General features: G+C 31.4%; 3 protein-coding genes and 1 long non-coding RNA gene across 8 annotated transcripts; 3 read left to right on the forward strand and 1 right to left on the reverse strand.

The window, feature by feature from the left end:
- The first annotated feature begins 4,759 nt into the window (after positions 1–4,759).
- Positions 4,760–14,248, forward strand: LOC103856439 (U-box domain-containing protein 51). Its single transcript, XM_033286661.1, has 5 exons — positions 4,760–5,770; positions 5,945–6,009; positions 11,493–12,516; positions 12,621–12,742; positions 12,837–14,248. Exons 3-5 carry the CDS (start codon positions 12,271–12,273, stop codon positions 13,618–13,620), a joined length of 1,152 nt encoding a protein of 383 aa, XP_033142552.1. The 5' UTR covers positions 4,760–5,770; positions 5,945–6,009; positions 11,493–12,270; the 3' UTR covers positions 13,621–14,248.
- Positions 6,160–6,753, reverse strand: LOC117132478. The gene is made up of 2 exons (XR_004456055.1): positions 6,648–6,753; positions 6,160–6,490 (listed from the first exon to the last, which is right to left on the reverse strand). It is a non-coding gene; the product is annotated as an uncharacterized LOC117132478 (long non-coding RNA).
- Positions 14,249–14,509: 261 nt separating the features above from the next.
- LOC103856440 (protein S-acyltransferase 24) lies at positions 14,510–19,031 on the forward strand. Its single transcript, XM_018657647.2, has 13 exons — positions 14,510–15,002; positions 15,093–15,233; positions 15,824–15,936; positions 16,097–16,176; positions 16,285–16,448; positions 16,680–16,818; positions 16,893–16,992; positions 17,137–17,194; positions 17,323–17,400; positions 17,505–17,603; positions 17,878–17,956; positions 18,072–18,220; positions 18,450–19,031. The coding sequence occupies exons 1-13, from the start codon at positions 14,742–14,744 to the stop codon at positions 18,768–18,770; spliced, it is 1,782 nt and encodes a 593-aa protein (XP_018513163.1). The 5' UTR covers positions 14,510–14,741; the 3' UTR covers positions 18,771–19,031.
- A 275-nt stretch (positions 19,032–19,306) lies between these two features.
- LOC103856441 (disease resistance protein TAO1) lies at positions 19,307–24,306 on the forward strand. Of its 5 annotated transcripts, none has more exons than XM_033286657.1 (5): positions 19,712–20,064; positions 20,101–20,668; positions 20,759–21,872; positions 21,961–22,251; positions 22,404–24,306. In XM_033286657.1, the coding sequence occupies exons 1-5, from the start codon at positions 20,022–20,024 to the stop codon at positions 23,949–23,951; spliced, it is 3,564 nt and encodes a 1,187-aa protein (XP_033142548.1). In that variant the 5' UTR covers positions 19,712–20,021; the 3' UTR covers positions 23,952–24,306. The 5 variants fall into 5 exon arrangements, with proteins under 5 accessions (XP_018513162.1, XP_033142548.1, XP_033142547.1 ...); XM_009133545.2 differs by having other exon boundaries at positions 20,022–20,064; positions 20,759–21,866; XM_033286656.1 differs by having other exon boundaries at positions 19,713–20,668.
- Positions 24,307–24,370: the final 64 nt, after the last annotated feature.

Raw genomic sequence — 24,370 nt, forward strand, 5'->3', positions numbered from 1 at the left:
TGGGTTTGTGATTTAAAAATTAGGATAACAATAATATTTGTGGATAGATGAATATTTTTTAAGAATTTTTCATCAATGTGTTGTATTTTTAAGTAATTTTCTTAAAAACTGATATTTTTGGAAAATTTTCATTTTATTGATAAATGTTGTAGATTTGGGTTTGTGGTTTAGAAATTAGGATAACAAAAATATTTGTGGATAGATGAGTATTATTTAAGAATTTTTCATCAATGTGTTGTATTTTAAATAATTTTCCTAAAAACTACTATTTTTGGAAAGTTTTTATTTTAAAGAGAAATATTATAGATTTGGGTTTGTGATTTAAAAATTAGGATAACAAAAATATTTGTGGATAGATGAGTATTATTCAAGAATTTTTCATCAATGTGTTGTATTTTTAAATAATTTTCTTAAAAATTGCTATTTTTGGAAAGTTTTCCTTTTTAGAGAAATATTGTAGATTTGGGTTTGTGATTTAGAAATTAGAATAACAAGAATATTTGTGGATAGATGAGTATTATTCAAGAATTTTTCATCAATGTGTTGTATTTTTAAATAATTTTCTTAAAATTGCTATTTTTGGAAAGTTTTCAAATTTATAAAAATATTGTAGATTTGGATAACTAGACTATTTGTGGACAGCTGAATACACTTGAAGAATTTTTCATCAGCAGGTTATATTTTTAAATAATTTTCTTAGAAACTGCTATTTGTGGAAAGTTTTCATTTTTTAGAGAAATATTATAGATTTGAGTTTGTAATTTACAAATTAGGATAACAAGAATATTTGTGGATAGATGAGTATTATTCAATAATTTTTCATCAATGTGTTGTATTTTTAAATAAATTTTTAAAAAATGCTATTTGTGGAGAATTTTAATTTATAGATAAATATTGTAGATTTGAGTTTGTGATTTTAAATTTAGGATAACAAAAGTATTTTTGGATATATGAGTATTATTTAAGAATTTTTCATCAATAGGTTGTATTTTTAAAATAATTTTCTTAAAAACTGCTATTTTTGGAAAGTTTTCATTTTTAGAGAAATATTGTAGATTTGGGTTTGTGATTTAGAAATTAGGATAACTAGACTATTTGTGGACAGCTGAATACACTTTAAGAATTTTTCATCAATGTGTTGTATTTTTTAAATAATTTTCTTAAAAACTGGTGTTTTTGGAAAGTTTTCATTTTTTAGAGAAATATTATAGATTTGGGTTTGTGATTTAAAAATTTGGATAACAAGAATATTTGGGATAGATGAGTATTATTCAAGAATTTTTCATCAATGTGTTGTATTTTTAAATAATTTTCTTAAAAACTGCTATTTTTGGAAAGTTTTCATTTTATAGATAAACATTGTAGATTTGGGTTGGTGATTTAAAATTTAGGATAACAAAAATATTTGTGGATAGATGAGTATTATTCAAGAATTTTTCATCAATGTGTTGTATTTTTAAATCATTTTCTTAAAAACTGCTATTTTGGGAAAGTTTTCATTTTTAGAGAAATATTGTAGATTTGGGTTTGTGATTTAGAAATTAGGATAACTAGACTATTTGTGGACAGCTGAATACACTTTAAGAATTTTTCATCAATATGTTGTATTTTTAAAATAATTTTCTTAAAAACTGCTATTTTTGGAAAATTTTCATTTTTTAGAGAAATAATATAGATTTGGGTTTGTGATTTAAAAATTAGAATAACAAGAATATTTGTGGATAGATGAGTATTATTCAAGAATTTTTCATCAATGTGTTGTATTTTTAAATAATTTTCTTAAAAACTGCTATTATTGGAAAGTTTTTATTTTAAATAGAAATATTATAGATTTGGGTTTGTGATTTAAAAATTAGGATAACAAAAATATTTGTGGATAGATGAGTATTATTCAAGAATTTTTCATCAATGTGTTGTATTTTTAAATAATTTTCTTAAAAACACCTATTTTTGGAAAGTTTTCATTTTTAGAAAAATATTGTAGATTTGAGTTTGTGATTTAGAAATTAGGATAACTAGACTATTTGTGGACACCTGAATACACTTTAAGAATTTTTCATCAATATGTTGTATTTTTAAAATAATTTTCTTAAAAACTCCTATTTGTGGAAAGTTTTCATTTTTTAGAGAAATAATATAGATTTGGGTTTGTGATTTAATAATTAGGATAACAAGAATATTTTGGATAGATGAGTATTATTCAAGAATTTTTCATCAATGTGTTGTATTTTTACATAATTTTCTTAAAAACTGCTATTTTTGGAAAGTTTTCATTTTTTAGAGCAATATTATAGATTTGTGTTTGTAATTTAAAACTTTTGAAACAAGAATATTTGTGGATAGATGAGTATTATTCAAGAATTTTTCATCAATGTGTTGTATTTTTAAATAATTTTCTTAAAAACTGCTATTTTTAGAAAGTTTTCCTTTTTAGGGAAATATTGTAGATTTGGGTTTGTGATTTAGAAATTAGGATAACTAGAATATTTGTGGATAGATGAGTATTATTCAAGAATTTTTCATCAATGTGTTGTATTTTAAAATAATTTTCTTAAAAAACTGCTATTTTTGGAAAGTTTTCATTTTATAGATAAATATTGTAGATTTGAGTTTGTGATTTTAAATTTAGGATAACAAGAATATTTGTGGATATATGAGTATTATTTAAGAATTTTTCATCAATAGGTTGTATTTTTAAAATAATTTTCTTAAAAACTGCTATTTTTGGAAAGTTTTCATTTTTAGAGAAATATTGTAGATTTGGGTTTGTGATTTAGAAATTAGGATAACTAGACTATTTGTGGACAGCTGAATACACTTTAAGAATTTTTCATCAATGTACTGTATTTTTAAAATAATTTTCTTAAAAACTGTTATTTTTGGAAAGTTTTCATTTTTAAGAGAAATAATATAGATTTGGGTTTGTGATTTAAAAATTTGGATAACAAGAATATTTGTAGATAGATGAGTATTATTCAAGAAATTTTCATCAATATGTTGTATTTTTAAATAATTTTCTTAAAAACTGCTATTTTTCGAAAGTTTTCATTTTATAGATAAACATTGTAGATTTGGGTTTGTGATTTAAAATTTAGGATAACAAAAATATTTGTGGATAGATGAGTATTTTTCAAGAATTTTTCATCAATGTGTTGTATTTTTAAATCATTTTCTTAAAAACTGCTATTTTGGGAAAGTTTTCATTTTTAGAGAAATATTGTAGATTTGGGTTTGTGATTTAGAAATTAGGATAACTAGACTATTTGTGGACAGCTGAATACACTTTAAGAATTTTTCATCAATTTGTTGTATTTTTAAAATAATTTTCTTAAAAACTACTATTTGTGTAAAGTTTTCATTTTTTAGAGAAATATTACAGATTTGGGTTTGTGATTAAATAATTAGGATAACAAGAATATTTGTGGATAGATGAGTATTATTCAAGAATTTTTCATCAATGTGTTGTATTTTTAAATAATTTTCTTAAAAACTGCTATTTTTGAAAAGTTTTCCTTTTTAGAGAAATATTGTAGATTTGGGTTTGTGATTTTGAAATTAGAATAACAAGAATATTTGTGGATAGATGAGTATTATTCAAGAATTTTTCATCAATGCGTTGTATTTTTAAATAATTTTCTTAAAAACTGCTATTTTTGGAAAGTTTTCATTTTATAGATAAATATTGTAGATTTGAGTTTGTGATTTTAAATTTAGGATAACAAGAATATTTGTGGATATATGAGTATTATTCAAGAATTTTTCATCAATAGGTTGTATTTTTAAAATAATTTTCTTAAAAACTGCTATTTTGGAAAATTTTCATTTTTAGAGAAATATTGTAGATTTGGGTTTGTGATTTAGAAATTAGGATAAGTAGACTATTTGTGGACAGCTGAATACACTTTAAGAATTTTTCATCAATGTGTTGTATTTTTAAAATAATTTTCTTAAAAACTGCTATTTTTGGAAAGTTTTCATTTTTGGAAGAAATATTATAGATTTGGGTTTGTGATTTAAAAATTTGGATAACAAGAATATTTGTGGATAGATGAGTATTATTCAAGAATTTTTCATCAATGTGTTGTATTTTTAAATAATTTTCTTAAAAACTGCTATTTTTGGAAAGTTTTCATTTTATAGATAAACATTGTAGATTTGGGTTTGTGATTTAAAATTTAGGATAACAAAAATATTTGTGGATAGATGAGTATTATTCAAGAATTTTTCATCAATGTGTTGTATTTTTAAATAATTTTCTTAAAAACTGCTATTTTGGGAAAGTTTTCATTTTTAGAGAAATATTATAGATTTGGGTTTGTGATTTAAAAATTAGGATAACTAGACTATTTGTGGCCAGCTGAATACACTTTCAGAATTTTTCATCAATATGTTGTATTTTTAAAATAATTTTCTTAAAAACTGGTATTTTTGGAAAGTTTTCATTTTTTAGAGAAATAATATAGATTTGGGTTTGTGATTTAAAAATTAGAATAACAAGAATATTTGTGGATAGATGAGTATTATTAAAGAATTTTTCATCAATGTGTTGTATTTTTAAATAATTTTCTTAAAAACTGCTATTTTTGGAAAGTTTTCATTTTAAAGAGAAATATTATAGATTTGGGTTTGTGATTTAAAAATTAGGACAACAAAAATATTTGTGGATAGATGAGTATTATTCAAGATTTTTTCATCAATGTGTTGTATTTTTAAATAATTTTCTTAAAAACTGCTATTTTTCGAAAGTTTTCCTTTTTAGAGAAATATTGTAGATTTGGGTTTGTGATTTAGAAATTAGAATAACAAGAATATTTGTGGATAGATGAGTATTATTCAAGAATTTTTCATCAATGTGTTGTATTTTTAAATAATTTTCTTAAAAACTGCTATTTTGGGAAAGTTTTCATTTTTAGAGAAATATTGAAGATTTGAGTTTGTGATTTAGAAATCTATACTATACTAAAAGCACAATATACTCAATGGTCATGGTCCTTAAAAAAAATCAGCCAATCAGAAGCATTTAATTAGACACGTCAGACAGGCTTCACAGGGTGGGCTTCGTCCACAGTCGAGCATGTCACCGTGTGTTTGTGTTTTGCGTTTTGGTTCCGCGTGTATTGTTGACTTATGACAGGTTGTGATTTTCTTGGATATTGATTTATGGAATGGGCTGGGCTGGTTTACTAACTTTTATGTTTGTTTATGTACAAAACCAGTGGTCCAATTATAAATATATACAACCAAAGCCTCTATTCGTTATCTTCCTCTTCCATGTTAGAGTAGGTTTCAGTCGGTTCAGTCTCCTCTGAGAAATCAAAGTGACCCTTTCGGTTTCCATGGAGCAGTGAATCTTCTTCTACCTCTACATTTCCCCTTCTTAACTCTTTGGATCATTAATGCTTCAGAATCCTAACAATTCAGTTATTCCTTCTTATATAACCTCATCGTAAAAACTGAAACTTTACATCTCAAATCCAGTAATCACCATTACAGATTTAGAGAAATCTTCCAACCCTTTCTGTCAAGTGACAATCTCACCAGAAGACGCCAATTAATTAATTAATCTGTTTGGTCTTCTTCAACCTAGAAAGACAAAGTCCTTCGTGGATTAGATCGGGACGGCTATTGCAGCTTCGATTGGCGGAAGAGCTATCTGACTCTGATCCAAAAAATTCCGGAGGCGGATCATCAGAATCATCACTGCCTGTTACCCTTCCTCTTGATTCATACGCAAGCGCACATGAAAACCCTAGGCAAACCCATTATCCAGGTTCCTCCTTGGCTTCTCTTTTTTCATCACCTCTGTCTCTACTATATAAATATAAATCTTAATATCATGCTTTCATTCATTGTGTTTCGTCTAATTGTTTGGAACTCAACGTATCAAAATACTCACTTTAAGAGTTACAAAAAATACTTACTTTTTAAATTTATTTTTGAACAGAGAACTTGGGAGAGGATGGTGTCAACTTTTACGCTTTGGGCTGTGAGTCACAGACTGTAACGTTGGTAATATTTCTCAGCTCTCTACTCTTTCTGGTTCTGAACACAAGAAAGTTATCTAATTTATGGATCAAAGGTGTCCTTTTTTGTTATCTTGTGATTGTAAAGACTACAAAGTATTATTCAAGAATTTTTCATCAGTAGGTTATATTTTTAAAATAATTTTCTTAAAAAACTGCTATTTTTGGAAACTTTACATTTTTTTAGAGATATTTTGTAGATTTGGGTTCGTGATTTAGAAATTAAGATAACTAGACCATCAATGTGGAAAGATGAATACTCTTTAAGAAATTTTCATCAACATTTTGTATTTTAAAATAATTTTCTTAAAACCTGCTATTTTTGGAAAGTTTTGATTTTAAAGATAAATATTGTAGATTTGGGTTTGTGATTTAAAATTTAGGATAACTAGACTATTTGTGGATAGATGGGTATTCTTTCGGAGTTTTTCATCCATAGGTTGTATTTTAAATAATTTTCTTAAAAACTACTATTTTTGGAAAGTCTTCATTTTATAGATAATTATTGTAGATTTGAGTTTGTGATTTAGAAATTAGGATAACTAGACTATTTGGGGACAGATGGATACTCTTTAAGAATTTTTCATCAATATGTTGTATTTTTAAAATAATTTTTTTAAAAACTGCTATTTTTGGAAAGTTTTCATTTTTTAGAGAAATATTATAGATGTGGGTTTGTGATTTAAAAATTAGGACAACAAGAATATTTGTGGATAGATGAGTATTATTCAAGAATTTTTCATCAATGTGTTGTATTTTTAAATAATTTTCTTAAAAACTGCTATTTTTGGAAAGTTTTGATTTTAAAGATAAATATTGTAGATTTGGGTTTGTGATTTAAAATTTAGGATAATAAAAATATTTGTGGATAGATGAGTATTATTCAAGAATTTTTCATCAATGTGTTGTATTTTTAAATAATTTTCTTAAAAACTGCTATTTTTGGAAAATTTTCATTTTTAGAGAAATATTGTAGATTTGGGTTTGTGATTTAGAAATTAGGATAACTAGACTATTTGTGGACAGCTGAATACACTTTAAAAAATTTTCATTAGTAGGTTATATTTTTAAATAATTTTCTTAAAAGTTGCTATTTGTGGAAAGTTTTCATTTTTTAGAGAAATATTATAGATTTGGGCTTGTAATTTAAAAATTAGGATAACAAGAATATTTGTGGATAGATGAGTATTATTCAAGAATTTTTCATCAATGTGTTGTATTTTTAAATAATTTTCTTAAAAACTGCTATTTTTGGAGAGTTTTCATTTTATAGATAAGTATTGTAGATCTGAGTTTGTGATTTTAAATTTAGGATAACAAAAGTATTTGTGGATATATGAGTATTATTCAAGAATTTTTCATCAATAGGTTGTAATTTTAAAATAATTTTCTTAAAAACTGCTATTTTTGGAAAGTTATTATTTTTAGAGAAATATTATAGATTTGGGTTTGTGATTTAAAAATTAGGATAACTAGACTATTTGTGGACATATGAATACTCTTTAAAAAAATTTCATCAATATGTTAAATTTTTAATATAATTTTCTTAAATACTGCTATTTTTGGAAAGTTTACATTTTTTAGAAAAATATTGTAGATTTGGGTTTCTGATTTAGAAATTAGGATAACTAGACTATTTGTGGATATATGAGTATTCTTTGGGAGTTTTTCATCAGTCGATTGTGTTTTTAAATAATTTTCTTAAAAACTCTTATTTTTGGAAAGTTTTCATTTTTATTGACAAATATTGTGGATTTGAGTTTGTGATTTAGAAATTAGGATAACTAGACTATTTGTGGACATCTCAAAACTCTTTAAGAATTTTTCATCAATATGTTGTATTTTTAAAATAATTTTCTTAAAAACTGATATTTATGGATAGTTTTCATTTTTTTTTGAGAAATACTATAGATTTGAGTTTGTGATTTAAAAATTAGGATAACAAGAATATTTGTGGATATATGAGTATTCTTTCGGAGTTTTTCATCAGTCGATTGTATTTTTAAATAATTTTCTTAAAAGCTGTTATTTTTGGAAAGTTTTCATTTTTTTAGAGAAATATTGTAGATTTGAGTTTGTGGTTTAAAAATTAAGATAACAAGAATACTTGTGGATAGTTAAGTATTCTTTTAGAAATTTTCATCAACAAGTTGTATTTTAAATAATTTTCTTAAAATTTCTATATTTGGAGAGTTTTCATTTTTTAGAGAAATATTGTAGATCTGGGTTTGTGATTTAAAAATTATGATAACAAGACTATTTGTGGACAGCTGAATACTCTTTAATAAATCTTCATCAACAAGTTGTATTTTAAATAATTTTCTTAAAAAATTTTATTTTTGGAAAGTTTTCATTTTTTAGAGAAACATTTTAGATTTGGGTTTGTGATTTAAAAATTAGGATAACAAGAATATTTGTGGATAGAAGAGTAATATTTAAGAATTTTTCATCAATGTGTTATATTTTTAAATAATTTTCTTAAAAACTGCTATTTTTGGAAAGTTTTCATTTTGTAGATAAATATTGTAGATTTAGGTTTGTGATTTAGAAATTATGATAACTATACTATTTGTGAACAGCTGAATACTCTTTTAGAATTTTTTATCAATAAGTTGTATTTTTATATAATTTTCTTAAAAACTTATATTTTTGGAAAGTTTTCATTTTTTAGAGAAATATTGTAGACTTGGGTTTGTGATTTATAATTTAGGATAACAAAAATATTTATGGATAGATGAGTGTTATTCAAGAATTTTTCATCAATGTGTTGTATTTTTAAATAATTTTCTTAAAAATTGCTATTTTTGGAAAGTTTTCATTTTATAGATAAATATTGTAGATTTGGGTTTGTGATTTAGAAATTAGGATAACTAGACTATTTGTGAACAGCTGAATACTCTTTAAGAATTTTTCATCAATATGTTGTATTTTAAAATAATTTTATTAAAAACTGATATTTATGGAAAGTTTTCATTTTTTAGAGAAATATTATAGATTTGGGTTTGTGATTTAAAAATTAGGATAACAAGAATATTTTTGGATATATGAGTATTCTTTCGGAGTTTTTTATCAGTCGAATGTATTTTTAAATAATTTTCTTAAAAACTGCTATTTTTGGAAAGTTTTCATTTTCTTAAAGATATATTGTAGATTTGAGTTTGTGGTTTAAAAATTAAGATAACAAGAATATTTGTGGATAGTTGAGTATTCTTTTAGAAATTTTCATCAGCAAGTTGTATTTTAAATAATTTTCTTAAAAACTTCTATATTTGGAGAGTTTTCATTTTTTAGAGAAATATTGCAGAATTGGGTTTGTGATTTAAAAATTAGGATAACAAGAATATTTGTGGATAGATGAGTATTTCTTTCGGAGTTTTTTATCAATAGGTTGTATTTTTAACTAATTTTCTTAAAAACTCCTATTTTTGGAAATTTTTCATTTTATAGATAAATATTTTAGATTTGGGTTTGTGATTTAGAAATTAGGATAAGTAAATTATTTGTGGACAGCTGAATACACTTTAAGAATTTTTCATCAATGTGCTGTATTTTTAAAATAATTTTCTTAAAAACTGATATTTATGTAATGTTTTCATTTTTTAGAGAAATATTATAGATTTGGGTTTGTGATTTATTAATTAGGATAAAAAGAATATTTGTGGATATATGAGTATTCTTTCGGAGTTTTTCATCACTCGATCGTATTTTTAAATAATTTTCTTAAAAACTGCTGTTTTTGGAAAGTTTTCTTTTTTTTTAGAGAAATATTGTAAATTTGAGTTTGTGGTTTAAAAATTAAGATAACAAAAATATTTTTGGGTAGTTGAGTATTCTTTTAGAAATTTTCATCAACAAGTTGTATTTTAAAAACTCCTATTTTTGGAAAGTTTTCATTTTCTTGAGAAATATTGTAGATTTGGGTTTGTGATTTAAAAATTAGGATAATAAGAATATTTGTGGATAGATGAGTATTCTTTTAAAAATTTTCATCAACAAGTTGTATTTTAAATAATTTTCTTTAAAACTTATATTTTTGGAAAGTTTTCATTTTTTAGAGAAATATTATAGATTTGGGTTTGTGTTTTAAAAATTTGGATGAAAAAAATATTTGTGGATAGATGAGTATTATTTAAGAATTTTTCATCAATGTGTTGTATTATTAAATGATTTTCTCAAAACTGTTATTTTTGGAAAGTTTTCATTTTATAGATAAATATTGTAGATTTTGGTTTGTGATTTAAAAATTAGGATGACTAGACTATTTGTGGATAGATGAATACTCTTTTAGAATTTTTCATCAACAAGTTGTATTTTTATATAATTTTCTCAAAAAAACTTCTATTTTTGGAAAGTTTTCATTTTGTAGAGAAATATTGTAGGTTTGGGTTTCTGATTTAAAATTTAGGATAACAAAAATATTTTTGGATAGATGAGTATTATTCAAGAATTTTTCATCAATGTGTTGTATTTTTAAATAATTTTCTTAAAAACTGCTATTTTTGAAAAGTTTTCATTTTATAAATAAATATTGTAGATTTGGGTTTGTGATTTAGAAATTAGGATAACTAGACTATTTGTTGACATCTGAATACTCTTTAAGAATTGTTCACCAATATGTTGTATTTTTAAAATAATTTTCTTAAAAACTGCTATTTTTGGAAAGTTTTCATTTTTTAGAGATATATTATAGATTTGGGTTTGTGATTTAAGAATTAGGATAACAAGAATATTTGTGGATATATGAGTATTCTTTCGGAGTTTTTCATCAGTCGGTTGTATTTTTAAATATTTTTCTTAAAAATTACTAGTTTTGGAAAGTTTTCATTTTTTTAGAGAAATATTGTAGATTTGAGTTTGTGATTTAAAAATTAGTATAACTATACTATTTGTGGCCAGATGAATACTCTTTTAGAAATTTTTATCAACAAGTTGTATTTTTTATATAATTTTCTTAAAAACTTCTATTTTTGGAAAGTTTTCATTTTTTAGAGAAATATTGTAGATTTGGGTTTGTGATTTAAAAATTAGGATAACAAGAATATTTGTGGATAGATGAGTATTCTTTCGGAGTTTTTCATCAATGTGTTGTATTTTTAAATAATTTTCTTAAAAACTGCTATTTTTGGAAAGTTTTCATTTTATAGATAAATATTGTAGATTTGAGTTTGTGATTTTAAATTTAGGATAACAAAAGTATTTGTGGATATATGAATAGTCTTTAAGAATTTTTCATTAATAGGTTGTATTTTTTAAATAAACTTTTTAAATTTCTATTTTAGGAAATATATCATTTTTAGAGAAAATAGTGTAAATTTGAGATTTTGATTTAGAAACTAGGATTACAAGAATTTTTGTTGATAGATGGATATTTTTTTAGATTTTTTGATCAATAGATTATATTTTTTTAGATAAATTTTTGTAAAGTTATCATTTTTAGAGAAATATTTAAGATTGTGGTTTAAAAACTAGGAACGGTAATCCATGCTCGAGCTAGCGGAATGCGTCGGGATATGGGTCGAGTGAAGCTAGTTAGGAGTAGTTTGATTCGAAAATTTTGTTCGACTCGACGTTTGTAATCAAAACCTTATTCTCCTTATCGGGTTGTTGAATATATATTTTTTTTAAAAACAAGGGAAGTAGATGTCCATCCCTCGCCATAATACTCATGATCTCTACATTTGTAAATGGGTTCGGATCTTGAGACATTAATAGATGACTAGCGAAGGATTTGGACTTAAACTGCATAAACCTGGAAGATTATTCTCTTGTCCTAACTGATCCATTTTCACTTCAGTGAAGCGACCAGGAACCGCTGATAACGACCATATCGCATCAATTATATACGTATATTGGATGTATGAGTTTCAACGTCAGGACCAACAGATTTTTATTCAGAACAGCTAGAGGAAACTTGCAACCGTTCTTCAATAATTCGATTTATGATGCTGTTTAAAAAAACTTAATTCTGGTAGTTATTTGTTAATTAACAGTTTTCTGGTGGCCTGGAGTTAGTTTTGTCCATGCATTAACACTTGTTAATAACAGTTCTATTTTTAGTAAGACGTGGTTCTCCTCCTAAGGCAGAAGGGTTTTAAGTTTTTCTCTTAATATTTGTTTCTCTACAAATCTTTTGTCTTTGCAATTCCTCCACTCAGATTCTTCTGGATTATTGTGAAAAGTCTGAACTAACCTCTCCTTTTAAGTTTCTCAATACATTCTTTGCCGATATAACATTTCGAGAGACAATATGGAGAGAAATGAAGTAAGGGAAGGGCCTATAGCTATTGCAGTGGACAGAGATAAAACAAGCATCCAAGCTCTTAAATGGGCTATAGAGAATCATATACCCCAAGGAGAAACATTAAAACTTGTTCATGTCATCCAAAGGTCTGCAAATGGACCTAATACAGATGATGAATTGTCTGAAAGAGAGCACAAAAATAGACAAATCACTCGGTTTCTTCCATTGCGTTGTCTTTGTATGCGACGAAATGTAAGTTTTTGAGGGTTTTTTTTTCTTTTTCTGAAACACAGTTTCTGAGGTTTGTTTGTATTAAAACCTGTCTTTATGTCTCTCTAATTGATGTATATTTTCAGATACAAACCGAAGTAGTTTTGCTTGATGATCAAGATGTGGCGAAAGCATTGATAGAATATATTAGCCATAACTTTATTTCTACATTCTTCATAGGTGCCTCTTTGAAGAAGAGCATTACAAGGTCAAAATCTTATTTCCTAAACCGTTAGCTAATTGTTTTGGTATTCAAAATTCTCTAAAATGTTTTTTTTTTGGATGATCTTTTGATTTTAAAGGCTGTTCAAGGTTGATGACATTCCAAGTAATGTGATGAGATGGGCTCCAGATTTCTGCACTGTTTTAGTAGTATCAAAGGGAAGACTATCAAGTGTACGTTCAGCCACTAGGCCTTTACCTCTAGCATTGCCATCTCCTTCTTCAGGGACTGCACCACTGTCACCCCTCAGCAACACCGACGAGCTTCCCTCTGAGATGTCATTGTCAAGAGAAGACGACGTTTTCTTTGAGGAGTTCTCATCACTTGAGACAGATTCTAGTGTGAACATTAGTGAGAGGATCAGTACAGATAGTTCTGTTCTATCCTTCTATAAGAAACTTGGAGCTCCACACATGCTGGAGATTCCAGGTCTGGATGATGAGAAATCGATGTTTTCGATGTATCTTAATAGTCCTTCTGATGAAAAGAAGTGTACGTTACCACCAAGGGATGACGCCGAGGATGAGAAGAGAAGGTTGAAGAAAGAGCTGAAGGAGACGATGAACATGTACCATGCGGCTTGCAAAGAAGCCCTTATGGCAAACGAGAGAGTAGCTGAGCTGGAGATGTGGAAAAAGAAAGCAGAGAAAATCATTCTTCAAATGGCTGAAGATAGAGCAACGATGGCCATCAGAGAGCAGAGAGCAAAGGCAGAGATGGAGGCGGTGAGAAGGAGAGGGAGTGATGACAGAAAGGTTGTTTCGGATGATCTTGGAGAGTCTCATGTAGTGGCTAAATATGAGAGCTTGCTCCATATTGTAGTTGTTCTTTTACTCTTATGTTTTTGTTTCATATTCAGATAGTTCTCTTTCTTCTTTGTGATCAGAGTTGGGTGATGACGATATCCTTTCCTCCAGGGCAAGTTTCTCATATATTCTCTTGTATAGATCAATCATATTTCATTTGTTTACTCTTCACAATGTCACTCTTACAAGTAAAATCTTGCATATCATATTTGAATTGATGTTTCTTTGTTGATTGTTGTTTTCATATATGGTATGAATTAGCATCGCATAGGACCCTCTTATCTGATGCATGAGAAACGAGATGGTAAACTACTTTTTAGGGCCTATCATGCTATGAGTTCAGTTCAAGCATTATGGAACCATATAGATTCAGAAGAGGAATTGAAGAAAACTTTTTTTTTTGCTCCAAAGATATGTGTAGTCTTCGTTAAGAACTTGAGACATCATTTATCTTTCTAGCATGTAAGCGTCCTCACAGCATGCAAAGTTCGGTGGCTTGCAATAATTGGCAACCCATGTTTCGTTGCAAGATGCATTTTGAGGTTTTGCTGCTCGTTCCACCTGTCGAGTTTTTTGCTAAAGAATCAATAAATCAGGATGTACTAATATGAAACCCATCTATATAAGCTACTTTGAATGTGCAAGTTTCATAATCAGACTTTCCTGAACTTGTAATAATAATAATGCTCTTAGTTTAATTCAAATCGAAGTAAGATTAACAACAATATTACAAGATGTTGATTTGTATGAAGATTAACTTTCCTTAAAATATGTAAATCATGATTATCTCCTTCTTAAAACTGATTTTCCCATTGATTCACTGATGTTGATTTCCTTAAATTCCGTTGAACATTTCCTAATCCGGTTGAAAATTCAAAATTCCACTACCTATGATCATGATTGGATTTCATAAATTTATTTGTCTGAAAAATAATTATTTGAAATGGTTAAAAAATACAAATGAAGGGTGAGATGAGATCTGAGTGGTCTGACTCTGACCGGTCCTCTTGATTCATTTCATCTCCGAGTCAACACCCATCGTAACATCAATCATTCATTCTCCAGAAAAACCCTAATCGTAATCATCAAGGTCTACACATGAAAGCTTAAAATCGAATCGAATCGAATCGAATCCTCGCATACCCACACAATCGCGATCCATCGAAAAGAAAGCAAAAATGTCGTCGGAGATTGAGGTGGTGGAGGAAGTCGAATCCAACCCCAAGGAGAACGGTGAATCAAGTTCCTCCAAACCGATCGAAGACGAGAGCTTGAAGAACGATGTCTACACTGCCTCGGCGTACGGCGATTTGGAGAAGCTTCATAGATTGGTCGAGTGTGAGGGTTGCTCTGTCTCTGAACCCGATGGTCTTGGCTACTACGCGCTTCAGTGGTCCGCCTTGAACAACCGCTCCGCCGTTGCGCAGTACATTATCGAGGTTACCAAAAAGTTCAATCCTTTATGCTTGTTTTGGCGTGTGATTCGTTACGAATGAGTAAAATTGATTTGGTTTTTTTTCTTTGAACAGCATGGTGGAGATGTGAATGCGACGGATCATACGGGGCAGACTGCGTTGCATTGGAGTGCGGTTCGTGGTGCGGTGCAAGTTGCGGAGCTTTTGCTTCAAGAGGGTGCAAGGGTTGATGCTACGGATATGTATGGATATCAGGTTCTAACTACTTCCTCTTTTTTACTGGAGATTGTCTTTTTTGTTTCAATGCTAGTCAACTTCTTTCTTTCTTTCTTTCAAATAGCTTCGGGCTCAGGCTCTATAACTAGTATTGCTTGTTTTGTTGTCGTTGCATTTTTTTTTCTTATGGATGTGTGTACTGAGGGTGATGTAGGTATATAAGCACTTCGTACTTTGCCACTAGTTTAATTTAGGCGACATTGTGCACATATCTAAGTAGTTGGTCTTTGTAAAATTAGTTTGTTTGTCTTCAAAGGATATTGAGCAGTTTCATGACTCATTATTCAAAGGTTTGTCTAAATTAGAGAGAACTTTCATTTTGCCTGGATTTAATCAGCATTTAGAATGTTTATAGCGATATCATTTTTAGTTGAAAAAATCTCAACAAACCTTGTCCCTGCCATCTCCATTGGTTTAGGAGGTTGGAAAATTGAGGTCTTCTTGTTCTCGAATTTCGTAATAATGCTCAGTTTATGCGTTAAAGTTCTCCGCTGGGTCCTGTTAAAGCTCTCTTCTCGTGTTTAGTTATTAATGGATGCGTGTTAACAGCCATCTCAAACTGTTTGTAGCCAACACATGTTGCAGCACAATATGGCCAGACTGCTTTTCTTTGCCACGTCATCTCAAAGTGGAACGCTGATCCTGATGTGCCCGATAACGATGGAAGAAGCCCCTTGCACTGGTAAGGTTGCCACAAAATGGAGACTTCTTTATTGTTGCATGCATTATTCTGCTGCATTGTTTCAAGCTTGCTTATGTTGACCTCTTCGCTATTTTTCAGTAACTATTCAGGAGACGGTTGTAATTGTGTTTCTTTTCTTCTCATGTTTTGAGAAATTCAGGGCTGCATATAAAGGTTTTGCAGATTCAATCCGCCTTCTTTTATTTTTAGACGCATATAGAGGACGGCAGGACAAAGAAGGTGGTTTGCAGACATAATTTTCTTTGACATCCTACTTATTTATTTTGTTAGATTAGAAAACTAAACACATAACATTTTTTAAATCCATTCTTTCAATTATGTTATCAGGTTGCACTCCTTTGCACTGGGCTGCCATTCGAGGCAATTTGGAGGCTTGCACTGTATTGGTTCAGGCTGGGAAGAAAGAAGATTTGATGATTACTGACAATACCGGGCTTACCCCCGCACAACTTGCTGCTGAAAAGAATCACCGACAAGTTTCCTTTTTCCTTGTAGGTATCCGTTTCATTTTCTCTGTTCGGCACCAATTTTTAGCTATACTGTTTATTTGATGCATCACATTAGACCTTTGCATATATGGAAACAGAGCTGCACCATGTCAGCTTCTTCGGACCTGCAGTTCTTTTTATATATTCAAAATGATCAGCATCATGCTTGGAATTTTGAGGAAGTTCTTTGAACTATTCTATCTGAACATTTGTCTGATAAACACTTCATTGCAGGGTAATGCCAGAAGGCTGCTTGAAAAGCGGTGGGACGGAAACAGTCCCCTTGGAAAATTGTCGAAGTTGGGACTTGCTCCATTTCTTTGGTTCATGATTCTTCTACTTCTGCTCATATATACCAATTCTGTTGTTTTGGGTTAGTTACCTTGGCCTTCTTGAATCTCTTTTGTGTGCTTACTTATTAATTGATGAACCCATTGGTCACTGCAGCATCCAATCTGCCGAAGCTAGCAACTGGGATTGGTGCGCTTGCATGGTTGGGATTTCTTCTTGCAACAGGAGGGCTAGTTTTGTTTTACCGTTGTAGCAAGTATGTGCTCACCCTATCTTACTTTAATTATACCTTTACTTCTCCGAAGCTATAGATTCTATAGTGAATTCCTTGTTTTCTGTGTAGTAGTTAGTACAAAAATAAGTATTTTCTTATCGTTTTATATATAAATGTTTTCTGCAGAAAGGATCCAGGTTACATCAGAATGAATATCCATGATCCGCAGACCATAAAAGATGATGTTGGTACCATTAACTTTATTAGTTCTCAATTTGGAGTGACGCAATTGTCCATAGTTATGATTAGAGATGAGCTCGAGCACTGTTTTTCTATTCAAGTGTCATTACAGGTTTTCTTACCCCTTTACAGGAACCACTGTTGAAAATAGAGCTAAACAACCCTGCTTTGCTTTCTGGGAATTGGACGCAGCTCTGTGCAACATGCAAGGTACCTCCTCCTCAACTTCCATTTTATGTCTTTCGTAAATATTAACACCAATATCTAATCGTTGATGCACATTTTTGACTTCCACCTTGTTTCTTTTTGTTCAGATTATCAGACCTATTCGAGCTAAGCATTGTTCCACCTGTGATCGTTGTGTAGAGCAATTTGATCACCATTGTCCTTGGGTGTCAAACTGTGTTGGAAAAGTAAGTACAGGTTCCATCGCCCCATTTTAGTTACTCTCTCTAGTTTCTTTTGATTTTACATAAGCTACTGTTCTTTTTCAAAAATGTTTACGACAATTTTAAGTGGCATGTTTCTGTTGTATATTTGGGCATAGAAAGCAACATATATGTTTGTCGGTGTTGCATTACCTCTTCTATTTATTTTGCTTGTTAGTGGTTTTATCTCTTAGTTTGCAGCTCGAGCATGATACTGATCTGTGGATTGGATTTGATTTTTCACTAATCACTCTTGCAGAAAAACAAGTGGGACTTTTTTCTTTTTCTTCTATTTGAAGTACTAGCGATGCTGATAACCGGCGGCGTCACTCTTGCAAGTATGTTTGTAAATGGAACTTTATCAGTATGTTTGTAATGGAAGATGCTCTTTAAAGCTTGTCCTGATATGTAATTCAGAAAAAAATGTAAACGATGCATTATATATACGTGCAGGAGTCTTGAGTGACCCTTCAGCTCCATCTTCGTTTGGAGCATGGATTAGCTATGTCGCTAGCAATCATGTGGGTGCATTATCCTTTCTGCTTGTGGAATTCTGCCTCTTCTTTTCAGTTGCTGTCTTAACAGTCATACAAGCGTCTCAGGTGAGTCCGCATTTCTTTTTCTTTTTTTCTTTTTTGCATGTCTTTGTTCCTCTTATGATCTAATTGATACAAAGACTGTTTATACTTCTCTTACCCGGATTATTGATCTCTACGTTAGTTACAGTGGAGCATAGAACTCACGCAGACTAGAGAAGATTAATCTATTTTCATGATGTAATGTGCTTGTTCATCCAATTTGAAGATCATCACTCTCTTTTTTCCTTTACAGATATCGAGGAATATAACCACAAACGAAATGGCTAACGCACTGCGCTACAGCTACCTGAGGGGTCCAGGCGGGGGCTTCAGGAATCCTTACGATCACGGTTGTAGAAGAAACTGCTCGGATTTCTTGGTGAAAGGTTACAACGAAGATATCGAGTGTCATGAAGAAGACACAACACCGAGACAAGAAGGTATTAGCATGATGCAGATGCAGCGGGATTCTAATACTCAAAATGGCAATGGCCACGTTGCTATCGATGTTAACCCGATACGTAAATCGCAGTCAGCACATGCTCATTCTTCCAACTGCAGCCATAAACCATAGCAGTAAGTCATAGAGTGATATTGTTACTTCGGGTTAGGGACTTGGTCTTTGGCCGGAACCCAACCCGATCTGTTGTACCTCCTTGATATATGGCCGTGTCCCAAATGTTCTTCAAATGTGCATTTGTGTTGTAAGAATCACGTTTGTCCTCTTCTTTAGTCATGATTACACATCCCATCTCAGGTGAAGATAACAGTGTAACAGAAATGGCTGCAAGTTATGTTTTTTGAGTATGAAAGTTTGAATCCGTAAATTGTTTAATCATCCTTGTTTTTTTTACAATCACACGGTGACAAAAAAAGAACTGCACTGCTTCACCAGTCGCCAAATCAATTGTATGAATTTTACACAAACAAAATTGCAAGCTATTATACATTAAACTTGTTATCTTATGCATCTTCCATTAGACTTAACTTACACTATTCCTTTTTTACTGTTTTTCTCCAAACAAGCAAAAACAAAAGATGCGTGTTTTCAACTGTTTTGTTTGTGCTTTCTGATTCTTTGTTTTCATATTTGAGAGATATTGTGTAATTTCATGGATCTCATATATTTACTAAGGGGGTGTTAGTGAGACTTAGATTTCTATAGAATTTGTTGATTTTAAAAGTTGAGAGATTTGTTAAATTTAGAAAGAGATGTAGAGAATTTTGTCTATTGTGAAAATCTATGAAAATAAAGTAATTTAATGATTCTAAGAATTCAACATAAACATGTAGTATTCTCAAAATCTTAATTTGTGAGTTAAAATGATAAGAATTCAACTTCCAATAACACTTATTTTAATAGATTTGCAGAATCATTAAAATCTAAACTTTTTGAATAACAAATGATTTTGTATAGAATTATAGAATCATCAAACCAATAACAATAGAATTTAATGAGAATATGAAAATCTACAAACCGTATTACACAAAAAAAAAAATCTATAAACCAATAACACTACTTAGAAATTCTAAGACCCATTTTAATAAGCTTCCTCATTTTCAACTGCTCTTGTAGGACCCCCTCTATTATTGTCGTTCTTGTAATTTTCTGTGAGGAAATATCAAGGAAACAGGTATACGGAGAAAACAAGGGGAGGAAATATCCTAGCTCTTGTGGTATACGAAGGTTCGTGTAGGTCCTCCCCCAATAACATTCCTAGTCAACCTTCCGTGTTCAATGTATACACGGCATCGTAATAATTTCTTCCTCCTACATAGTTCACAAAGCTCTGTAATACTGATCCTCTTTCCATCATACTAACTAATGGATTCTTCTTTTTTCCTTACCACTGTTGCTGCTGCAATAGGTCTGTTTATCCTTACCACTGTTGCTGCTGCAATAGGTCTCTTTACTCTTTTGAGAAAACTTAGATTACATCAAGATGATAACAGAGAAAAGGATTCTTCTTCTTCATCACCTTCATCTTCTTTGTCTCCTTCACCAGTTCCTCCACCTTCTTCTTCTCGCATCTGGACGCATCATGTCTTTCCCAGCTTCCGCGGGGAAGATGTCCGCAAAGACTTTCTTAGCCACATTCAGATGGAGTTCCAAAGAAAAGGAATCACACCATTCATTGATAATGAAATTAAAAGAAGAGATGATATTGGTCCGGAGCTCATCAGGGCCATTAGAGGATCTAAGATTGCAATTATCTTGCTCTCTAGGAACTATGCCTCCTCAAAATGGTGTCTTGATGAACTGGTGGAGATTATGAAGTGCAGAGAAGAGTTGGGTCAAACTGTAATGGCTATTTTCTACAGAGTGGATCCATCTGATGTGAAAAAGCTAGCAGGAGATTTTGGGAGAGTCTTTAAAAAAACTTGTGCTGGTAGAACGAAGGAAAACATTGAGAGATGGAGACAAGCTTTGGCAAAAGTGGCCACAATCGCTGGCTATCATTCAAGCAACTGGTTAGTTCTTATTTTATTCCCACTTTCTCTATACAATTTACACATCCTAAATGATTACTTAACGCATGTATAAAACTCTCCCATGGTTAGGGATAATGAAGCGGCCATGATCAAGAAAATCGCCACTGATATCTCGGACATGCTGAATAATTTCACACCATCAAATGATTTTGACGGGTTAGTTGGGATGGGAGCTCATTTGGAAAAGATGGAGCCATTGTTATGCCTAGGCTCAGATGAGGTGAGGATGATTGGGATTTGGGGTCCTCCTGGGATTGGGAAGACCACAATCGCTAGAGTCGCATACAGCAAACTCTCCAACAATTTTCAACTGAGTGTCTTTATGGATGATCTCAAAGCAAACTATACAAGACTGTGTTCAGATGACTACAGCTTAAAGTTGCAACTACAACAACAATTTATGTCTCAGATAACCAACCAAAAGGATATGGTGGTTTCTCATTTGGGAGTTGCGTCAAATAGGTTGAAGGACAAGAAAGTTCTTGTTGTTCTTGATGGTGTGGACCAGTCAGTACAACTAGAAGCAATGGCAAAAGAGACTTGGTGGTTTGGTCCTGGGAGTCGGATTATAATCACAGCACAAGATCAGAAACTTTTTAGAGCACATGGGGTCAACCTTATTTACAAGGTGAATTTTCCTACAGATGATGAGGCTCTTCAAATATTTTGTACGTATTCTTTTGGTCAAAAGTCCCCTAAAGATGGTTTTGAGGAGCTTGCTCGAGAAGTTACAAGACTTGCTGGTGAACTCCCTTTGGGGCTAAGGGTTATGGGTTCATACTTTCGAGGAATGTCCAAGCAAGAGTGGACTAATTCGCTACCAAGATTGAAGACTAGCCTTGATTCTGATATTCGAAGCATTTTGAAGTTCAGCTATGATGCTTTAGATGATGAAGATAAAGATTTATTTCTTCATATAGCCTGCTTCTTCAACTCTCAAGAGATTCACAAAGTGGAAGAGCATCTTGCAAAGAAATTCTTGGAAGTGAGGCAAAGACTTAACGTCTTAGCTGAGAAATCTCTCATATCTATCGACTCGGGAGTTATAACGATGCATAGTTTGCTAGAAAAACTTGGTAGAGAAATAGTTTGTAAACAATCTATTCATGAGCCTAGACTACGCCAGTTTCTGTGGGAGGAAACAGAGATTTTTGAAGTACTGACTGGTGATACAACAGTAAGTGTCTTTCATTGCATTTCTCTCTGCAAATTTAGTTTCTTTTTTCTTATAACTAACAAACTCTACTTTCTTGTTTGTTCCTTTATTTCAGGGTAGTAAAAGTGTCATAGGCATAAAGTTAAAATACAACACAGAGGGTGAAAAAATAGAAATAAGTGAGAAAGCCTTTGAAGGAATGTCAAATCTCCAATTCTTAAAAGTCTCTGGTTATAGCCATCCATTGCAATTAACTCGAGGTCTGAACTATATATCTCATAAACTTCGATTTCTACAGTGGACTCATTTTCCAATGACATGTTTACCTTCCATCCTGAACTTGGAGTTCCTTGTCGAACTAATCATGCATACAAGCAAGCTTGAGAAGTTGTGGGAAGGAACTAAAGTAAGTTAATTTTTATTTATTTCACTCTGTTTCAAATCTAGTAAAAACTGATATTGTCACTCCTGTTTATGAAGTTTTTTTGTTTGTTTAAATTTTCTGTTCAATTACAAAAGTGTATAAAACAAACATGTTTTTGTAATTTGTTTGTACAGCCGCTTCGATGTCTCAAGTGGATGGATTTGAGTTATTCTGAAAATTTGAAGGAGCTTCCTGATCTCTCAACTGCCACTAACCTTGAATTGGATCTTAGTAATTGCTCGAGTCTAATCAAACTCCCTTACTTGAATGGAAATAGTCTGGAGAAATTATATATTGGCGGATGCTCAAGTCTTGTGGAGTTTCCCTCCTTTATTGAGAATGCCGTTAGTCTCCGAAAGTTGGATCTTACAAGTTACCCAAATCTATTGGAGCTCCCTTCTTATGTTGGGAATGCCACCAACTTGGATGAGTTGTATCTTAGTAATTGCTTAGATCTGGTGGAACTTCCTCTCTCTCTTGGAAACCTTCAGAAATTGAAGAAACTGGTATTAAAAGGATGTAGTAAGCTAGAGGTTTTTCCCACCAACTTCAACGTGGAGTCTTTGGAAATACTTTGTCTCGCTGGATGCTCAAGTCTCGATCTCGGTGGATGCTCCACTATCGGAAATGTCCCCAGTCTCCGAATGTTGAACTTAAGAAGTCTACCACAATTGTTGGATCTCCCTTCCTTTATTGGCAATGCCATTAATCTATATTACTTGGACCTTAGTGGTTGCTCAAATCTGGTGGAACTTCCTGTTTTCATTGGAAACCTTCAGAAGTTGTATATGCTAGGATTAGAAGGATGCTCTAAGCTAGAGTTTCTTCCCACCAACATCAACTTGGAATCTTTGAGTTGGCTTAATCTCCGTGATTGCTCCATGTTGAAATGTTTTCCTCAGATCTCCACAAACATTAGAGATCTCGACCTCACAGGAACTGCGATAGAACAAGTGCCTCCGTCGATCAGGTCATGGCCTCGTCTTGAGGATTTGACGATGTCATACTTTGAGAACCTCAAGGAATTCCCTCATGCTCTTGAAAGAATCACAGAACTGTGCTTGACCGACACAGATATACAAGAGCTTCCTCCGTGGGTCAAGCAAATCTCTTGTCTGAATAGTTTTGTGCTCAAGGGATGCCGAAAGTTGGTATCGATCCCGCCAATTTCGGATTCCATCCGTTTCCTGGATGCAAGTGACTGCGAGTCCCTGGAGATACTAGAGTGCTCCTTTCACAATCAAATCAGTAGGCTCAACTTTGCCAACTGCTTCAAACTGAATCAAGAGGCGAGAGACCTCATCATCCAGAATAGTCGAGAGGCAGTCTTACCAGGTGGACAAGTGCCTGCATACTTCACTCACCGAGCTACTGGTGGAGGTCCATTATCAATCAAGTTGAATGAAAAGCCTCTTCCAAAATCCTTGAGATTTAAAGCCTGCATCTTGCTGGTTGATAAAGGTGACCATGACGCTTGCTCTAAAGAGAAATCCACAGAAGTGTTTGCTATGTATAAAAATCGCCATCATAGGTTATATCCAGCTCTAGCACAGCATCTGTACACATTTGAAGTCGAAAAGGAGGTGACTTCCAGCGAGCTTCTCTTTGAGTTCAAGCTGGAAAGCGATGACGTTTGGAAGATAGGAGAATGCGGGATAGTACAACACTTGGAGGTCCCTTGATATTGATGAACACAATGTGAGCTTGAGGGGTGGTGTGGCAATGAAGGATGTGGAACATATATCAAGTTAATGGGTCTCCGTTTTTTGTTCTCTAGTGTATTAGCATGATGCAGATGCAGCGGAGTTCTAATACTCAAAATGGCGATGGCCACGTTGCTACTTTGGGTTCGGGACTTGGTCTTGGCGGGAAACCAACCCGATCAGTTGTACGTCCATGATATATTTATATGGTCGTGTCATAAATGTTCTTCAAATGTGCATTTCTGTTGTAAGAATCTTCAAATGTGCATTTGTGTTGTAAGAATCACGTTTGTCCTCTTCTTTAGTCATGATAACACATTCCATTTCAGGTGAAGATAACAGTGTAACAGAAACGGTTGTAAGTTATGTTTTTTTGAGTATGGAAGTTTGAATTTATA

The sequence above is a fragment of the Brassica rapa genome, chromosome A03, assembly GCF_000309985.2.
Source record: "Brassica rapa cultivar Chiifu-401-42 chromosome A03, CAAS_Brap_v3.01, whole genome shotgun sequence".
In the NCBI taxonomy this organism is placed as follows: domain Eukaryota; kingdom Viridiplantae; phylum Streptophyta; class Magnoliopsida; order Brassicales; family Brassicaceae; genus Brassica; species Brassica rapa.